The sequence below is a fragment of the Myotis davidii genome, unplaced genomic scaffold, assembly GCF_000327345.1.
Source record: "Myotis davidii unplaced genomic scaffold, ASM32734v1 scaffold242, whole genome shotgun sequence".
Taxonomy (NCBI): domain Eukaryota; kingdom Metazoa; phylum Chordata; class Mammalia; order Chiroptera; family Vespertilionidae; genus Myotis; species Myotis davidii.
In genome coordinates, this window is record NW_006295821.1 from 2,114,889 (window position 1) to 2,133,416 (window position 18,528).

Below are 18,528 nucleotides of genomic sequence, written 5' to 3' on the forward strand. Positions count from 1 at the left end.
ATAGCTTAAGGGAACAGTTCCAGGAAATTCATTTTTATAACTTCCCTCAAATTAAATTAAGATAAGCCTCTGAGATTTTATCACCCGAGAAAAACCCAGAATCACCAGAGAAAAACCAAGAATTACCAGAAAGTCCTTTTGGGCTTAAGCCATTGGACTCCCCAATTGGAAATTTTAAAGAAATGTTATTGAACTCTGAGTAGAAAAGCCCGCACTGCTTCAGGCGGTTGATGGGTTTCTGCCAACTAAGTCTGCGTGGTAGGTAGACAGTTCCTATTCGGACTATACAAATAAATGAGCCTTCACCTAGTTGCTATTTCCTTCCTGTAGGAGTGGAATGGAGTTTAGTGGAGTTCAAAGAGCAGAGGTGTTTCTGAACCTGGCTCAGAAGCAGGAAAGATGTGGGGAATGAGGTAGTAAAAGAGAGGAGGCCAACCTAGAGCTTCTGACTTGGAACTGCCTCACCTGTTGGGCTTTCCTGGTTTGAGGACTCACCTAGCCTCTCTGGGCAGCTCCAGGGACCCATGCACCCCTGAGAACCTCCACTCTTCTCTAGCTAGTCTGGAATCTGGAATGGTCTCAATCATTGCTGAGTTCCCTTTTTGTAGTTTCCCCCCACAGTGATGCTGTGCAGTAATACACTGTGAGGTAACATGCCAGTGGGTTATTGTCTATGGTTGTTATTTAAGGTTGATTACATGGACACTACCATCACCAACAAAAAAACGACAGTAATCGGGTACCTACTACTTTATTTCATCAATTCTGAAATGCCCATTCATTGGTGTTTTAATAATTCTGAAATTGGGCAAATCTAACAATTGATGATGTGTCATTGTTCAGTCAGTGTTGTTCTTCATTTCCTAATGTCAGTTTTACAACTGGCGTAGTTTCAGATGAAACACAATCTATAGCAGGCTCATGGAGAGGGTCCGGTCCGGCCCTCAAAGTGCTCTTGGGGTGTTGGGGAGACACACACGTAAAGGGCTATAAGGAACATGATAAATGTCGCAGTAGACACATGTAGTCAACCTTTTATGGGAACTCATGTAGCAAATAGTGCTCACCCGGAGATTGAACAAGAGATGGTGATGTTGAGGGAGGCACACCTCTTGAGTCCCTCAGTGCTTGTATTTGTGCATTTTGGAGCCTTCCAGAGGACAGGTTTAAGCTTTCAGCCTCATGTATTTGGTCACCAAAACCCAGAATGTGAAGCAAACTGCGAACGAACATGGATTGATTAAAAATGTTAGGCCGTTATGAGAGTGCATGCTGAAAATTGCCCAAAATGTGATCCAGGGAAAGAAACAGAATCATAATCTCAGGAGTTTGGGTTGCTGTTAATTGTCTCCATTTCCAAAATATAAAATTAAGAACAGCTTACTGTCTTGGAGGAAGTATCTTCTGATGCAACTTAAAATAAATATCTCCATAGCAATGGAGCTAAGATGAGTATACTGTTTTAAAAAATAGACGTCACCTGATCACAATACGATTAACAGTATGGTTTTCTTTTTAAGAAATTTATCACCTGAAACAAAATTTAGCTACACATTTTATCTCAGACTTCCAGGCTCCTGAAAATTATTTCTGTCATACCCGCTTATATTCTGTCCACAATACCTCTGCCTGTTTTGGTTTAAAATTTTGGTTCTTCTCAGGAAATTGCAACTCTATGTAGGTACCGTCGTATGTTTACCTTTTATTGTGTTGGAAGTTTTACATAATGGAAGTTGGGTTCTAATTTCAGCCTCATCCTTGCATGTTATATTAAGCCTCCTAATTCAGTTTTCACATCTGTAAAATGGGGATGATAGCTGACTATAGCTCTTGAACACATTAGTTCCCTTCTCTAGCTTTTATTACATGCTTGAATTCTTTTCTGTGCAATTTTAACATTGATTTACATGCTAGAAATGAACTACAAGGGACATTTTATTGTTGAATGTTCTTTAGTTGAATATTCAAGCTTTAATTGGGTTTAAAAGCGGTTCTTTAGGGTTTGGGATTAAAAATAAGCCCCTTCATTTATTTCCCCTTTGCCCACATGTTGTTTTGCATGCCTGTATTTCCCTGGGAATGAGAGGGACGAAGCATGGACTCTGCCCTGCTAAGCCACCGTCCCTGGTCTCACGTCTTAAACTCCTAAAGCAGAAGTGTGACATTTTCATCGCCTTGTGTCCTTTTAACATAATCTCTTAGAAAGTCCACTTCAGAAGTATAAGTGACAGTCTTCACTTTTTGGACTAAGTTATGCTTTGATGCGTCCTACCCCAGGATTGCTCTTCTATCTATAAGGTCAAGAGAGATGAACCATAGGACAAATACGTGACAGCCCCATTAGGGCAAATCTAGATGTCACATACTTTAAGACTGTGCCCTAATAACAGGGTAGGACTTTCCCCATTGATAGGTGAAGATGCCAAAATCATTTCATTTCAGATGTGGACCTCAATTTGCAAGAGTTCTTCTATTTAAAGACTTTTTCCCTCTTCCTTCCAGGGTGGTGGATGTGCTGGCTCCGGCTGTGGGAAATGTGACTGCCAGGGAGTGAAGGGACAAAAGGTAAGTAGCCAAAATTTAAATAACTACAATTCCTTTTGAATTGCCATCAGTGTGGAATGTATTAGCAACTACATTTAAGCCACCAGATAATCATCATTTCACGTTAAAGCCTTATTATTCTTTTAATAATTTCCCCAGAGCAGTACAAATGAAACAAAATCAGGTTTAACATTGTTGCTGAGGAATCTTAACAGTTATTCTCCAAAGACTGTACTAATTAGTGGCAATTAATGTAAGAAAAGGAATTTGGTTCATTTTCCTCTTTTGATTCTAGAGGGAACGAGTGTATTGGAAGAAAGTCTGCCGAGTCAACAGTATTCTTTGGAATACTGGATAAGAGATAAACTTAGCCTTTTTCTGAGAAAAGAAGAATGTTTTATGGAACCTGTGGGCTTTCTATTCAAATTATTGTTTTTAAACATTTTTAAAAATCATTTTTATTTTTCAGTTACAGTTGAAATACAATATTATATTAGTTTCAGGTGTACACCCCAGTGAGTAGACCTTATAAAACTTACTAAGTGATCATCCCGGAAATCTCATACCCATCTGACACCATGCATAGTTGTTAGAATATCACTGACTGTATTCCTCATGCTGTGCTCTACACCCCCATGACTACACTGTAACTATCAATTTCTACCTCTAAATCCCTTACCTTTTTCACCCATCTCCCCATTTCCCCTCCCATCTTGTAACCATAAAAATGTTCTCTATATCTGTGAGTCTGTTTCTGTTCCGCTTGTTTGCTTATTTTGATTTTTAGATTTTAATTTATAATGTCCTTGTCTAGATTCATTTACAAAAGTCAGTAAATATTTATTGTTTCCCAAATGTAAAATGAAAATATTTTTTTCTAAGCAAGCACGTCTCCTCTCGTTTAAACAGGAGGGATCATTTTCTTTGAAAGGCAAGTCATATCTGTGCTTTTCAGATATGAGAGAAGGTGCCTGTATGGTTTTTATGCAGGGATAGTGCAGCATCCTAAACCTGTCCGGGAGTCACCATGGAAACCAGGCATGGCAGTGGGAAAACATGGCCAATAAACCAGTCCGCCTCCCATGTGGTGGGAGCACTCGGCGGTTGGTGTCAGTGGAAGGGAGTGAGCCCCAGTGGACCACTGCCTGCTTTCGGGGAGTTGGAGGTGTCAGCCGGGCTAGCACGAGCGTTTTTCTCTCACTCACGGCCTGCTGAAGATGTATGGGGTCCCAGACTCACACTTTTGAAATTCAGCAAATTCTGTTTTACAGAAAATGGTGTCATTTCTTTTTAACTACTTGCTGAAATGCCAACATTATTCTTTTATAAAAGATGCTGACAGTTGTTGACACTAATATTACCTGGATAGTTTTTGAATAAATGGAGGATATGGAAACATTTTTATGTCTTTCATTATCAACTTTATCACCTCTAATTCATCTTCAGGGGCTGTCCATTCTCTTCTTGGGGAATTTTTCTCGCTGGGTCCAGTGTGCATTCTCAAGAGTTATTTTAAAGTAGAGGCAACTATGTTCATAAAACAAAGATCCCCCGCCCCTTTTTAAAAATGGTCTAGCTCTTTGCTGGCGAACCTATGCCACACGTGTCAGAGGTGACTCGCAAACTCATTGTTTTGGTTGATTTTTCTTTGATAAATGGCATTTAAATGTATAAAATAAATATCAAAAATATAAGTGTTTGTTTTACTATGGTTGCAAATATCAAAAAATTTCTATATGTGACACGGCACCAGAGTTAAGTTAGGGTTTTTCAAAATGCTGACACGCCGAGCTCAAAAGGTTTGCCATCACTGGTCTAGCTTGAATTACACACAAGCACAGAGAACTAACAAAAAATCCTTAAAAGTATAAAAAGTAGGAAATGAAAGCCTAGGTTAGCACCACGTTTTTCTTGCAAGGTAAAGCGTCAGGGTGTGGAGAGGGGCCAGCAGAGCTAGCATTTCTCTCTCTTGAAAAGCACAGGGTCCATTCCACCGACTTCCTGGATTTCCACTCCATTCTAGCAGCTGCAGGCCTTGGTGGCACCCCACATGGCCCTGGTGGTTTTCAGAATTCTTTTCTCTCCCTACCTTTTCTAGTCAGATTTATTTTAATTTTTACCAGAGTAGATTTATCCATGTCTAGCTTTCCACATATTTTCAGCTGACTTTTTCATAACTTGATGAAGCTAGTCAAGGACTTAGCCCACTTCAGATCAGAATTTTCCCAACATTTTTAGAGAAGACAGGGTCACATCTGAGTTATAGACAGCACCTGGTACCCAACCTCACAAGAAAAGGGTCTTAAAACAGCCCTCCCCCACCCAAAAAAAAACCGAGCCTTGACCAAACCCTTGCTGTGGCTTCTCCTCTCCTCTGGTCCAGGTCTCTGTGTATCGGGACATGGAGACATGCAACGGGCCCTGCTTCCATGTGGGCTTGCAAAGGTCAAGGGCAGGAGAGTGTCGAGGGAGAAGACGTGCTCTTCGATGGTGATACTTTCTTGTGAGGAGGGCTCAGGTCAGCCTGCTGCTGCAACCTCCTAAGCCTTGAAATTGGGGAACCACAGAGCTCCTGTTGGGACTAGATAGAAGGTGTAGACTTTTGTACTTCCTTGAAAGTCAATCAGACATCCAGTATCTGGGGCCGACTGGATCTTTCCTGGCCTGCCGTTGTTCCCTCAACAGTCTCCCTTATTGCCTATTTTCAAATTTTTTCTGTTATTGTAAAATAAAGACTATTTAACTTCCGGGGAAGCTATAAATTAATCCATTCAAGGACTAGTTATTGAATAGATTCAGAAGGCCTCTTGAAATCTAGGGGCATAGCTAACTGATTTAGAATTATATCCTTTTAACAAAATCAGAGATCTATCTTTTGTCCTCCTGAGCATAAAGATTTCAGGTCCCGTGGTTCACATAACATGAGCAAGGAAGCGGCCCTTCCTCCCACGGAAAGAGGAAATTTTAAACTTCCACTAATTGTCTTGGAAGTGATGTTAAAATAATTAGTTTAATGGTGTGATACACCTACAGCTTGACTGAGCTTTCAGATCTGGTTCCATTTCTCTCTTCCCAAGGTCAGGTAACAAAGAAATTTGTTTTTGGCTGGCAGGTCAGTGAGAGAAGTTGGTCTTTTGCAACTGCCACCAACTCCAACCCATTCTCAAAGCAAGTCCTAGACATGCTAATTGGGCATAAATACAAAATGAATAAAGGGTTTAGAATCACAATTTAAATCTAGTGGTTCAAATTGCAGACGTACTTTTGAGCTACTAACAATTGTCTTTAATTCTCATAGAAGTTTTCTTGCTGTTCTCAAATATCCACAAATTAAATTAATTTTGACTTGTATGAAAAAATAGGATAATAGGATCACATAACCCAGAGAGAAGTGAAGTTACTTAACTGGGACAGAGGGTTACTGCCTTAGAAATTTGGAAATCATTGTTTCTGAGACATGTCTTTTCCACATCTCCTTGAAAAACACTTTGATACATTGGCTGTTTAGAATCCACCAGTGGAAATTGGAATATCTCCAGTACAGATTGCCAAATCTCTTTTGGCTAAGTCCTGCTTTCCATGGAGATGTGATTAATTGACAGAATGACTTATATTCTCCAGAGAGCTAAGTAAACGTTAATGTGGCAGATCCTTGGTCAATTTATAATCTCATAGTCATCAGTATAATACCAGGTATCTTATTCTGAGTTCAACAGTTAGATTCATGAGTCTTTCACTGGATTTTAGCGTCTTTGCTGAACTGTTTATTTTCCTACTTCCCTGGCTGGCCACTCATCTCTTCAGATGTTTTCTCTTAGGTAATTAATTTGGGTTTGTACACAATGGCTTTGTGTTCTTCCTGAGGCCTCAGCAGTGTAGGAATGTTATCTGCTTAAACTGATTAGGGATTTGAATGCTTGTCTACTCAGAAATAGCCAAAAGTTTAAGCTCCTCTTTTGCTTGATAACCTGATTTTCTCAATTGTTTGAGATGATTGGAAAGGCTACACTTTCCCAGAAGTTACTGCTAAATACTTGAAAATTAACTATATTTTGCTAAAATAGAGTTTGCATAAGAAGTCTTTCAAGTATTTTAACCAAGGGAGTCCATGTTTGTGTAAAGCTGTCATTATATTCTAAGACTCTGGAGTGTCCAAAAAAAGGAACTTCAAGTTAGACTAGAGAGGCAGGGCATATGCACATGAAATCAATTAACAAGAGTGAATTATCAAGTTCTAGGAGAAATGAAAGAGCCAACAAATGCTGCAGTTGTTCTGAGAAGGGAGTGATCCCTGTGACCCAAGGTTCTAGGTCCTAGAGCCATAAATAAAGGGACAGCTTCTTAGACAAATAGGATCCAGGCAAATTCTGTGTTCACTAATTCACCAGACTTGCTTGGATATAGAATAGAGTCACCTCTCCCACATATGCATAAAGATACATGCTGAACTGAACTACACTAATCAGAGAAAGCAACTCTGTGGACAGTTGATAGATGCTACCATAGAAAAAGTCTGATAGTTCCTGACTCTTGAAAGGGACATTCCCAAGCCACACAGTCTTGGAAGCACAGAGTCTTAATTAACCAAAATTATAGTGATTCTAACGGATGGTGGGAACTGCGTGGGTATCTCATATCTTCTCAGAATACTTTAACCTGCTGATATCCAGATCACTGCCAACAACGTGGGAAAGAAGCACATTATTCTGTTATTACTAATTAGATGGTTTATAAATTGCAGTCCCTCTCCACACGCCAGGTCTGCACAGCAGTAATAGAGTCATCAGAGAGTATAGTCCCAGATTTGCATTCAAGGCAGAGAACTTAAAAAATGGAATTTCTGTCTTTTTGCCTAAAATGTGTACCTTATCTGATTTGAAAAGGTTGGAGAAATCTGGCCAATCTGCAAGTAATTCTGTTTCTGGTCCTGGAGATCTAGAAAGAAGTTAATGTTGCTTTAGCACTAAGTTTGTGCAGGATACTCTTTTCTCTTATTTTATGGTAATTGATTTGTAGCTTTACCGGCTATTTAGCTCCTTTATACATTAACACAGTTGAAAGATATTACATCATTTCTACATATACACCTATCTGTCTGCGTGTTAACATTAAATTATAGCCCCTGCTTATAAACAACAGATTTTGGCCAGGAGACAAAACTCCTGGCTTTGGAGTATCAGAGCAAGAAAGAGTAGGGGACTGATGGACTGGTATATTGGACTTCTACCTAGGGTCAGGCATGGTACTGAACACTTTTTATGCTTATGATGTTTATGCCCATTTTACTAATCCAGGGTTTCTCAGCTTTACACTGTTACACTTTGGATAGAAACATGTTTCTGTTGTGGGCAGTGCCCTGTGCACTGCAGGATGTTTAGCAGCATCCCTGGCCTCTACCCACCAGATGCCAGGAGCACCCTCCCTCCCCCATCGCACATATCTCTAGATGTGGCCGACGTCTCCTGGGAGCTGGGGAGAGCAGGGAGTAAAGTCAGCCTGGATCAAGAGCCACTGCACTGGCCCAATCTCTTATAGCAAATGAGATGTGAGTAATGGGACTTAAGTGCTATCATAGCTCTAATCAATTTCCATTCTTCAAGATAAGAAGCTCCAGATCTGAGAGAATCAACACAATGAACTTGTCGTTCAGAGTATCCTCGAGTCTTGAGCAAGCTCTTGCTGCTCTAAAACTGGAGTCTATGGTGTATATGCTGATCCCTGCCCACCTGCCAAGGCACACAGACCTTCTGAAGCCTTTCTCTGAATGGCTGGTGATGGAGGGTTGCTGGAGGACCACAAAGAAATGAGCCTGTTCCTCCGGGACCATGGGAAGAACTCCCAGTTCCTGTTCTAGGGGAGCATCCACTACGGCCTCCACCCGGTTAAACAAATAACCACAGGGAGCCACCTTGTCTTTGATATGAAGCAGATCATAGGTTATCTGTCAAGTCTGAGCCCCATCCGCCCCCCCCCCGCCCCCGAGGGAGGTCAGGGGAAGCCCAGCCCAGAACAACCAGCTTTTATTCCACCCCATTCAGGGCATGTTTATTCTCTACAGCATTCAGAACAAAACTCTGAGTGGAGGGCATTCGGAAGTGAGGATTTCTTCGGCTTGCCTCAAGAGATGCAAGAGCACGTACATAGTGAGGATCGGCCCCTCCATTCCCTTCCTTCAGGAAATCCGGGCATATACTCTGTCCTGTAGGGAATTTCTCACTCTGGTTACAAGGCAGTAACCTTTGTTACTTAATGGGCATGTTTTCTTGATTTCCCAGGTGGTGAGTATAGCTATGCAGTTGATCCATTCTGGACATAGTCAAAGACTATATCATTAACAGGAACAGTGCTTTGTATGTTCTCCTCTATTTATCAAGTAGTTATTCTCTTTTCATTCCAAACTATTCTTAGTATCTGTGTATTATAGATTAGGGTCCTCAAGTGTTATTAAAGAACAAGATTATCTTTCTATTATTTTTTTATCAGGATACTGAAAAAATTCCCCCATACATTAAATTATATTAACCATTGTTTTGAATGTTAAAGGTGTCATATTTCTTCCTGGATATTTAATTTTTCTTCCTGAAACTAAATATTTTTGTGTAGACTCTTTGAAACTTTGGATCACTGAACTGATTTGGACTAATAATGAATTACTACTAAGAGCAATAATTTATGTATAAAGCACTTACTCTGTGAGAGGCACTGTAGTACATTTAAATTAGTGAAAATTTCAAAACCTAGTCTATTTCAAAAGACATTCCATTTCCTTATTTCCAAGAAGTGAAATATATAAAGTAAAAATGTAGTAAAAGCTGCTACTTAGTATAAAATATTAGGAGGCTTATTTAATAAAAATTAAGATTTGTTTAGTTAGTGCATCAAGTGTATTTGAAATTACTTCTAATATTTGTGAGACTGATTGGATATCTTTATTTTTATGTATTTTGAGCATTCACGCAAGTCAGACAGGTCTAGTTCAGCCCTTCCCAAACTGTGATCCTCAGACCACTTTGGGGTTGTTAGTAGATGTTTCTTTTGGGACGGAATATGGAAGCGCGTTCCAAGAACAAATAAGTTTGCACAACACTGAGTGATGGCTAAGTGGATATTTGTTGCTTCCACTCTAGGACCTTTGAGAAGCTTCTGAACCTTCTGGGGTACAGTTCCCCCAACTTAGTTGATCACAGACACCACTTATTTCTCAAATCAGGAACAGCTTTCAGGAAAAGAATATTTTGTCAAGTAAAGGCCTTGATTCCAGTGTGAGTCCCAGTATTTGGTAGCTGAGGGTGTTTCATCAAGTCATTCTGATCAAGTTAACCTATATAAAAAAGGGAAATGACCTTTGATCCTCAAAATTTCTAGTGTTGCTCATAGGATCAAGTGAAAGATATTATACGTAAAGGAACTTGGAAATTTAAAATAGCATCTGTGTGTAGTTGAATTGAAAAGTTGTGATAAATATGAGGAAAGAGTTTGCTTGCTGGTCCAGTCCTGGACAGATGCCTAGACGTAAAGGCATAGGCACAGACGGGCTGACTCTCAATTTACAGAGGAAGACTAGAAGACCAGGGAAATGGGCTTGGTCCACTTAGGACAGAGGCTCTCCTGGAACCTAAGTTAAAGGGGCATTAGGATGTTTTGAGAATCACAGCACCACTGTTAGGAAGTGTGTTTGTAGCTTTTGGAAGCTTTTGGTGGAGGGAAAATGTAATGTACTCACTTGGGAGGTCTGTCTGGAAACACCATCCAATTTCTAGTCAACGTGATTTTATCTTCCATTTCCAGAATCATTGCCCCTTAACATATAAGGGAAACCACCTCTCCTTTTATTCACTTCCCTGACATCCCAAATACCTCTGCAGGCTTCTGTTGTTATCTGCTTTTCCTGACATACATGCAGTTATAAGTGTTGTCCAAATGCCTCTCTTCCCCCAGCCAACTCTTCTTGTTCTAGATATTATTTAAAAGGGAACCTTTCAGAAATGTCACTGATTTTCTGCCTTATCATGGATGTAAGCCCTCCCGAGTGTCTACTTTAACGACTTTGGGGGCCACTGGTGCTCACCGCAGGACTCGGTGGCATGTGAGCTGGTTATTTGGGTTAATCCATGTTTTTTTTTGTGGTGTCTTGTAATGCCAAGATATTTTCCAGATGTCTCCTATTTCCTATTTCCTCATATTGGACATGAATCACCATCTGGCAGAGTCTCGTGGTGAGAATCAATATGGGTTTCCACATTCACCTACTTTTGCCTTTTTGGTAGCTCTCTGAAAACAAAGAATTTAAAAATCTATGCCTGAATTCAAGGACAAAATATCAGCAACATACCTGGGCAGCCACTAGGAATGGATTTATGCAAAGTGGTTTATCTTAAGGCTCACCATTAGATGTCACTGAAACATACACTCTCCCGTACCACAGGCTGACAGTGAGCTGTACTTCTCCCAATTTCCATCTCATCTTCTTATTTCTCCCCATCACACAAAATCTGCTCCTCTGCCATGTGCTTCTGAGACCTGTTAAACCTAGGATAGATTACAATGATAAAAATCTACATTTTTTGATTTGCAACTATATTTGGAATGTACCTCCTCAAGAGCAGCTTTAAAAATAGTGAGTTGATATTTTTAAAGAATTTTTTTAAAAAATATATCTTTATTGATTTCAGAGAGGAAGGGAGAAGGAGAGAGAGATAGAAACATCAATGATGAGAGAGAATCATTGATCGGCTGCCTCCTGCACACCCCCTACTGGGGATTGAGCCCACAACCCAGGCATGTGCCCTTGGCCTGAATTGAACCTGGGACCCTTCAGTCCTCAGGCTGACGCTCTATCCACTGAGCCAAGCTGGCTAAGGAGTGAGTTGATTTTCCACCCCGCCGTGTTTAGAAGGAGGGGTAGAAAAATGAAATGTCTTGAATGGAATATTGAGTCCTGTGACTTTTCAAGCCCAGAACACCTCACATGAGTGCACACTGTCGTCAGTGATGCTGGACCCAGACAGTCCTCATCTTGACTATTCACAGGGAAAAATTATTTTTTCTAAATATGATCCTAAAATATTGGCTGGCAGGAATAGAGCTTTCTTTTTTAGAAGGAGCCAAATGAGCCTGCATGTTTTAATTCAAGATGGAAGACTTAAAACCAACCCTGGGCCTTTGGCTCTCCCTCCTGTGTATTGGTGCCACATCATGAGCTTTCAGAATTGGTTTCCAGACGGCACGTAATGATGGCGATAATGATGTAGTGTGGGCGTGGAGAGCGCACCCGTAAAAATGGTATTGTCAGAACCCGCATGCTTGTGAAGTGGTTCAGCACAATGTGCAATTAAACAAAGGAAGAATTAGTCAGAGGTAAGGAGCTAACCAGATGCCTGGGGAAGTGGTGCCCCTTTGTTTTCTTTCCCCTTTGGCAAACCCATTAGATGTGTTAAAGGTATACCCAACACCATGTCCATGAGGTTTAGCCTGCCTCCATTGCTGAACCACAGAGTTTCATGAAGGTATAATGCTTAGCTGGCCCCAAATTAGCTGACTCTGGATTTTTTCACATGAAAATCCAACATGAGGAGCTAATAACGGTTCTTGGCCCATCTCTACAATGCTGTCATGAAATGATTCCTTCAATGGGAGTTCTCCTTTATCAGTGTGAGGTTGTGCCATCCAGAATGCTTCCATGCCAACCGACAGAGGTGAAAGATGCATTTGGTAATGAATGAGAGCTGAATCTCTTATACCTGTCTGGTTAGATCCCAGGATTTGTCTAAGTAATTTTTTATGGATGCCTCATTGTAACATGTGAGGGCCATATGTTAGTCGACTGATTCTAGGTACGAAATCCCAGGCTTTCAGTTGATGTGGATTCTGAGGTCTTGAAATCTGGCTAAATGCTTGGTTTTTGAAATAGTTTTCCCTAGAAGATTGGTAAAGGAATTAAAGCTATTTGCAATAGATCCAGTGAGCTGATGATGTCCAACATCTCACTCCATCCCTTTCTTCCTTTTGGATTTAGGCCGTGGTTAGCCAGACAAGTAGATAACCCCATGGCAGAGGGAAACATTAAACCAGGAAAACAGCATCAGTAGACTCCCAATTGAGCACTGAACCCCGAGGGATAAAAAGAAGGCAGTGCTGTGAGATGAGCCCCGGAGGGATCAGAGTTGAGCTGGGGTTGTGGGTCAGGGACCTAAATTTCAGCACACTAAGGGCACGTGAGTTAGGCCCCCCAGTTCTGTTTCCCTAATTTTCATCATGTTTGCCCTGATTGGGGATGGGAAACTGCCATGGACGATTCTGCTCCTTTGCCCCAAACTTATCTTCTCACTTCTACACAAGAGATCCCAAATCATTAAAGAGCATATTTTCATGAAAGTGAAGTTGGTTAGCAAAAAGCAGGAGGTGTATCTTTCTAAGCCCTCGGGAATTGCTAGTTTCTTAAGCTGGGCCTCTTCTCTCCCATCTTACCAGAATTTCATTGTCGAGACCTAGAAGAGTCTTATTCCGAGACTGCCTGTCTCCTAACCCTGGCAGCTGGGCAATGACATATTTTCTTCTGCACCTTTTCTCCTGGTCCATGGCATTTTGTAAACTTTGCTGCGGCTACCCTCTTGCCATGGCTGAGGTGGGCAGTGAGTGTTCGGTTTTGCCTCTCCCCATAAGGAGCTGGAGGACCAGAGCTGTGGTGTCTCAGCTACACAGAGGCACTTGGTGAAGAGCAAGCATCACCTTGTCGAGCTCTAGACCACACAGGCTGTGCCCTGGGAGCACTTGGGAGGCGGTGACCACGCTGTCTCAGAAGGACCCAGTGGGGGCATCCTAGCCTCCTGGCGCTGCATCCTGTCTGGATGTGAGACATATAGTTCTTTGCATGAGAGGGTGACCTGACAGCTCATTGAATGCCTAGCCTGCCAAAGCAGAAGTAATCTATGGCTGGGGCAAACTTCCAGCAAAGGCTAATAATAGCATTCTGAAATATGACTGGGGAGTCATAAAGTAGGGCAATGTTTTTCTTTTTTATGGACAGTCGATAGCTGGTCTCTGCTGAGAACTCATTCCTTAAGTCCTTGTGGGTCCAGGGCCATGAGGACATGAGCTGAAGCCAGATTTCAGGGTGGATGCCCCCACTGCCTCGAAGGGTGGTCTGGCTTTGCAGGGCATCTGAAGTTCTGACAGTCAATACCCTAAGTGTTGACCGAGTTGGGACAGAACTCTTGGCTGCACGATCCATATTGCACCCCTTTTTATTTTAAAAAATTCAGCTCTTTATCCTCCTCCCACTGCAAATTCCTAATCCTTTCCCATTAGTTATCTGGCTTGCCTTCCTCTCTGCTCACCTGCACAGGTAAACCTATTTTACTTTCCAATGCCTCATGGCATATCTCTTGTGACACACATTCTTTGTCTCTCATTTGCATGCCTGCAAACTCATGCACATAGGCATGCATCCACATGCACACACGTGCACACACACTTTTTTTCCTGTACTCTCCCACACCCCTTACCCTGCTGTCTGGTGGGACCACTCCCTGCCTTCAAGCCTGTTTTTTTTCTTCTTTTTATTTTTTTCTTGAACAGCAATTTTGGAAGTAGCTGCTGTGGGACTTGGGCAGGGAGAATGGGAGGACCAATAGAGAGGGTAGAATCAGAGCCAGCAAGGTGGAGCCAGCAGCCACTTGAAAGTGAGGAGCTCTCGTGACTTTTACAGAGGTAGCGGTCTGAGTGGAGGGACATGCAGTGTGGACACGCCGGGGGATGGGGGGGGGGTGGCGGCGGACAGGGAGCTTGGGAGCTTACGTGAGGATGGGATGTATCTTGTACTGCTTCTTAGGGCGTAGGACACGCCTTAACAGACTTGTCTTCTAAAAATGAAGATGCATGACAGCTGCGATTATTCGTGTCCTTGTGATTGGGTGTCTGTTTCTCAATCTGAAAAAAATCTAGACATTCCGATTTCAAGTTGAAGGCCTGCATCAGGAATGACTTGGACTTCCAAACTAAATGCCGTCTATCCCCTGATTTCAGGTCTTCCTGTAAATGCAAGAGGGTACTTCAGTGCTGTGCTTTGCCGACCTTTCTAGAGTAATGTTATTTTTCCAAGAGGAGCTGTGGTATGCAATAAATGCCAGAGTGCTCCATTAATCTGGAGCGGAGGAAGGTCAGGCCCATAATGGGTTATTGCTTTACAAGTAGACATTTCCTCAGTCTTGAATACTTTCTCAATGATGTATGCTGAGAAAAAGAGGAACTATGAGTCAGCAGCATTCTCCCAGGTTCCTTCAACACGCGTTTTCCAAGCCTGCGGATGTGAAAATTCAAGTTTCTTGCGTCCCAATTGCCATCTGGTCTCTCTCCCCTGAGTTGAAACAATTATGGCTGAGAACTTTTGTGATTCTTGCCTCACTGTCTTTTTTCCCCCCATCTACAAATCTATTCATTTCTTCATATTTTATTTCTGAAATTTTCTGTGGGGCTGGGAGGGCAGAGCTAGTATTAAATAACTTTACTGGAATCGTGCCTGACTTTCTGAAACAATTGCCCTGATGGTTGCCCCTGGCCTAGTGACAATTGGTCAGGTGTCACTTCTTTCGTCTTACTTTTGGGTAAGCACCAAGAATTGAATAGGAGGGAGAAATAGATTGTAATTATGAAAATATTCGTGGGAATAACCATTCATTTCCTTTCGTATCTCACTTACTTGCCTCTGTGAGGTTATATTCTTAGCCTGAAGTGTCTACCTTTCAAATATTTAAAATTAAATTCCCCAACCTGAGGGCTGTTCATCCTTTGGGGGACGCATTCCCTTCTAGGCTCTACCTCATGGGAAGACACGAAGGGCCGGGAGGAGTAAAACAGGTGTCTACAGGGAATGAATATAATAACCTATTCTGCATGTCAGTTAGGTTTCAAACACAGTAATCTACTCAGTGAGTCTAGTTTAAAATTTGATATTTTAAAAAAGTAATTTGCTTCACCCAGTGACAGATAAGAATATACACGTCATTGTCTATGCTGTCAAGTATTTCGTTCCTGACACAGGCACCTCTCTCCTGAGGCGTTGCCTGTGTCCCATCACATAATTAAGTTTGGGTTCCAGGCGAGTGTAGGTAACCATATCTCATAAGCAAATCATTTGTCATTTGCTCAGCAGTTATTCCGTTTTGAGTCTTTTGCTATAAGGAGCAGTGTCTGTTTCCTTATTCATGGCCCGTCACGTTTTCCTGGCATCGGATACCCCGTACACAGTGGGTGGCTTTAGATGGTTGTGTCCCAGAAGTGCAGGGTGGCCAGGCTTTGCCCTTGGGGTGTATTTAGGGAACCTGGAAGGACAGAGGGAGCGCTGGCTCTAACCATGCGCAGGGCAGGACTCTGCTCCTCCTGAGCCCTGACATAGAGCTGGCTCCCTCTTACTCCCATATGGTTATTCCGAAATTCTGGACCCAAACAATCAACGGCAGCATTTTTACGTGGAGTATCAAACTGCTGGCGTGTGGTTGCTTTTCATCTATTTCTTTCATCTTTCATCTTTCAGCGCCCAGAAGGCGCTGCTTCTCACTGTAGAGAGGCACTGACTTTGGGAACTTGTTTATTCTTTTAAGGTTGCCAAGTGGGCACCCATTGGTTTGGAATTCTTATGGGATCTCAGAAACTTCACAAAATTAGGGATTTTATGTCTGGGGAAGAGACAGGGAAGGTCACTTTTTAGGCTACTTGACTGGTCAGCCTTTTCTTGCCAAAGAGAATTTGCCTCTGTCGTTGTGGTCATTGTGTCAGATGCCACGGGCCCCAGAGTGGGGAGAGGAGGGCCATTGACAGCAGGTGTGGCCTGACCTTTCTCTTAAGGTATCTCTCCTCCCTCCCTCTCTTTGTCTCTCTCTTTGTAAATGACACTGACACACTGGGTCTTCTCTCCTCTAACTGATTAAAAAAATTTAAATACAGAATATGTGGGAAAATGTCACACATTTTAAGACTCTACAATCTAAGCTATTTTTTTTATGGGAATGTTATTGTCTCCTAAATTTACAAACCGTAATGCAATTTGTCTGTGTCTTCATCTTACCTTCTAGCCAACGAGCATAATATTTTAGTTTACTGGCATTAAGTAAGTAAGAATAAAAAGCAAGAAACTACCTTGTAAATTGAACCTTTACAACCTCTACAAAATATAGTAAAAGTGGCTTTAAATACGATCCTACTAATTGAGATTTTTTGATAATTTGGCCGTAACCAGGAGATATTCTTCACATTATCTTTTGAAAATAGGCCTGCGAATTTTGTTAGGAACATTGAGGTGCAAGGAATATACCTGCTAAGTGAAAGCTACTCTTAAGTATTTAAGAAGTAGCTATTTATTGTATTAATTATGTACCATTATTTTGTATTGATTGTGCAATTATATGCATTCCTATCTATTCAGTTTTGAAAAATCTTGACAAAAAAACACCCTTCAGCATTTTGCTGAATTTCTTTCCTTGAGTGTCTGTATAGGTTTTAAAAGAATTAATGGCATTGACTGAAAATAGCTAAATTCAGTTACTAATTCAAATTGAGCTGACCATGGCCTTTTCAAATCAATGAGACTAAGCTAATAGTGGGTTTTGTAAAGCCTCAAGCTCCATCAGAGCTGTATTGTATTATATGTGCCACATTGGTCGCTCATGTTTTATAACTCCTTGAGCCTGTTCTTATCTTTGAGATTCTGAGCATGATAAATGAAGTCTTGAAATTATTGCAGCATGCTGGGGGAAATGTGATTAGTGGTGGGCCAAGTAACTTTGTTCGAGGGTAAGGAAGTAATTTGGGGGATACCAGAACATGTGTGTGTTATCAGACACTGATAGTCTAAAAAGAAGAGAAGATCCTAGGGCCTCGTGCAAGCATACAAGTCTGTGATGCGGGGAACTTACAGCAACTCAGGCCGGCATGGGAGAATCCACAGACTATCCTGTGCTTGAAATGCATTAATATCAGAAGTACTCATTAATGAAAAACACACCAAAAAAACCCTTGTGTGTAAGATAAAGGAGGAATTTCATAAAACTGTCAGATTTTTTAAATACCCAAGAAATCTTACTTTCAAATGTCAAATGTAGCCACAAAAACAAGAAGGAAATAATTCATGGGTCATGACCAGTGGGAAGGGGCGGGGGGAAATGACACTGCATTCTCATTCTCTTTTAAAATAGTCTGTTGCTTTATAGGAAATGCAGTTGAGTTGATGGGCATAGGAATCTTGATAATAAATGCAAACTATCTGTGTTTAAATAAACCAGAGTTAGAACAGTTTAGTTCATCATAGTTGTTTCATGTTTCATGCAATGCAAAGTAACTGAGTACTGGATCAAATGTGACCCTTCAAGGACTCCTGCCCGGGGGCAGGAGGCAGGTGCAGCCTACTGTCTTACAGATGGCAGACCTGATTTTCAGAGAATCTAGGTGATAGGTGCTAGGGCCAGGACCAAAATATTTCAGTTCGTAGGCCAAGGTTCCTTCCCCACCACTTAGCATTATCAATGCAGGCACTACAGTGAGAACATAGAAAGTAAGATTCCCAAAAGCTCTGTGCACTGACCCTGAGCAAAAATACCTATTTTTGCAGTCAAGTTTGAAAGTAGAATTTCTAAACCTGCTCCCACTTGGTAGATTTATATTATTTCCTTGGAATCTTTAATATTTTGTGTTTTCTGATTCACTCATGAAAGTATTTAGTGATCACCTACTGTATGCCATCTGTGCTAGGTGCTGGGTACCAAGGAATGCCTCCTGGCAGGGCACCCATGAAACTCAATTTTGGTAGATAATTGTTTAACACATTTTTAAAGGAAAAAAAATATTTTTTTTCTTCATTGACAATTGGCAGTTTCTTTTAGGTTTAAACCTGAAAAATATCTTGCATGCTTTTTGTATTATTATAATTATTATGGTCAGGATATGTTTTCTGCACTTTTTATTTTTACTGTTAGCACAGACACCCCCCCCCCC

General features: G+C 41.4%; 1 protein-coding gene across 1 annotated transcript in view; it reads left to right on the forward strand.

Moving 5' to 3' along the window:
* The first annotated feature begins 998 nt into the window (after positions 1 to 998).
* Positions 999 to 18,528, forward strand: part of COL4A1 (collagen type IV alpha 1) — an 81,045-nt gene continuing 63,515 nt past the window's right edge. The window contains exons 1-2 of the mRNA XM_006770707.1: positions 999 to 1,088; positions 2,503 to 2,565. Coding sequence (XP_006770770.1) covers positions 999 to 1,088; positions 2,503 to 2,565 — 153 coding nt within the window. The remainder of the gene's footprint in view (positions 1,089 to 2,502; positions 2,566 to 18,528) is intronic.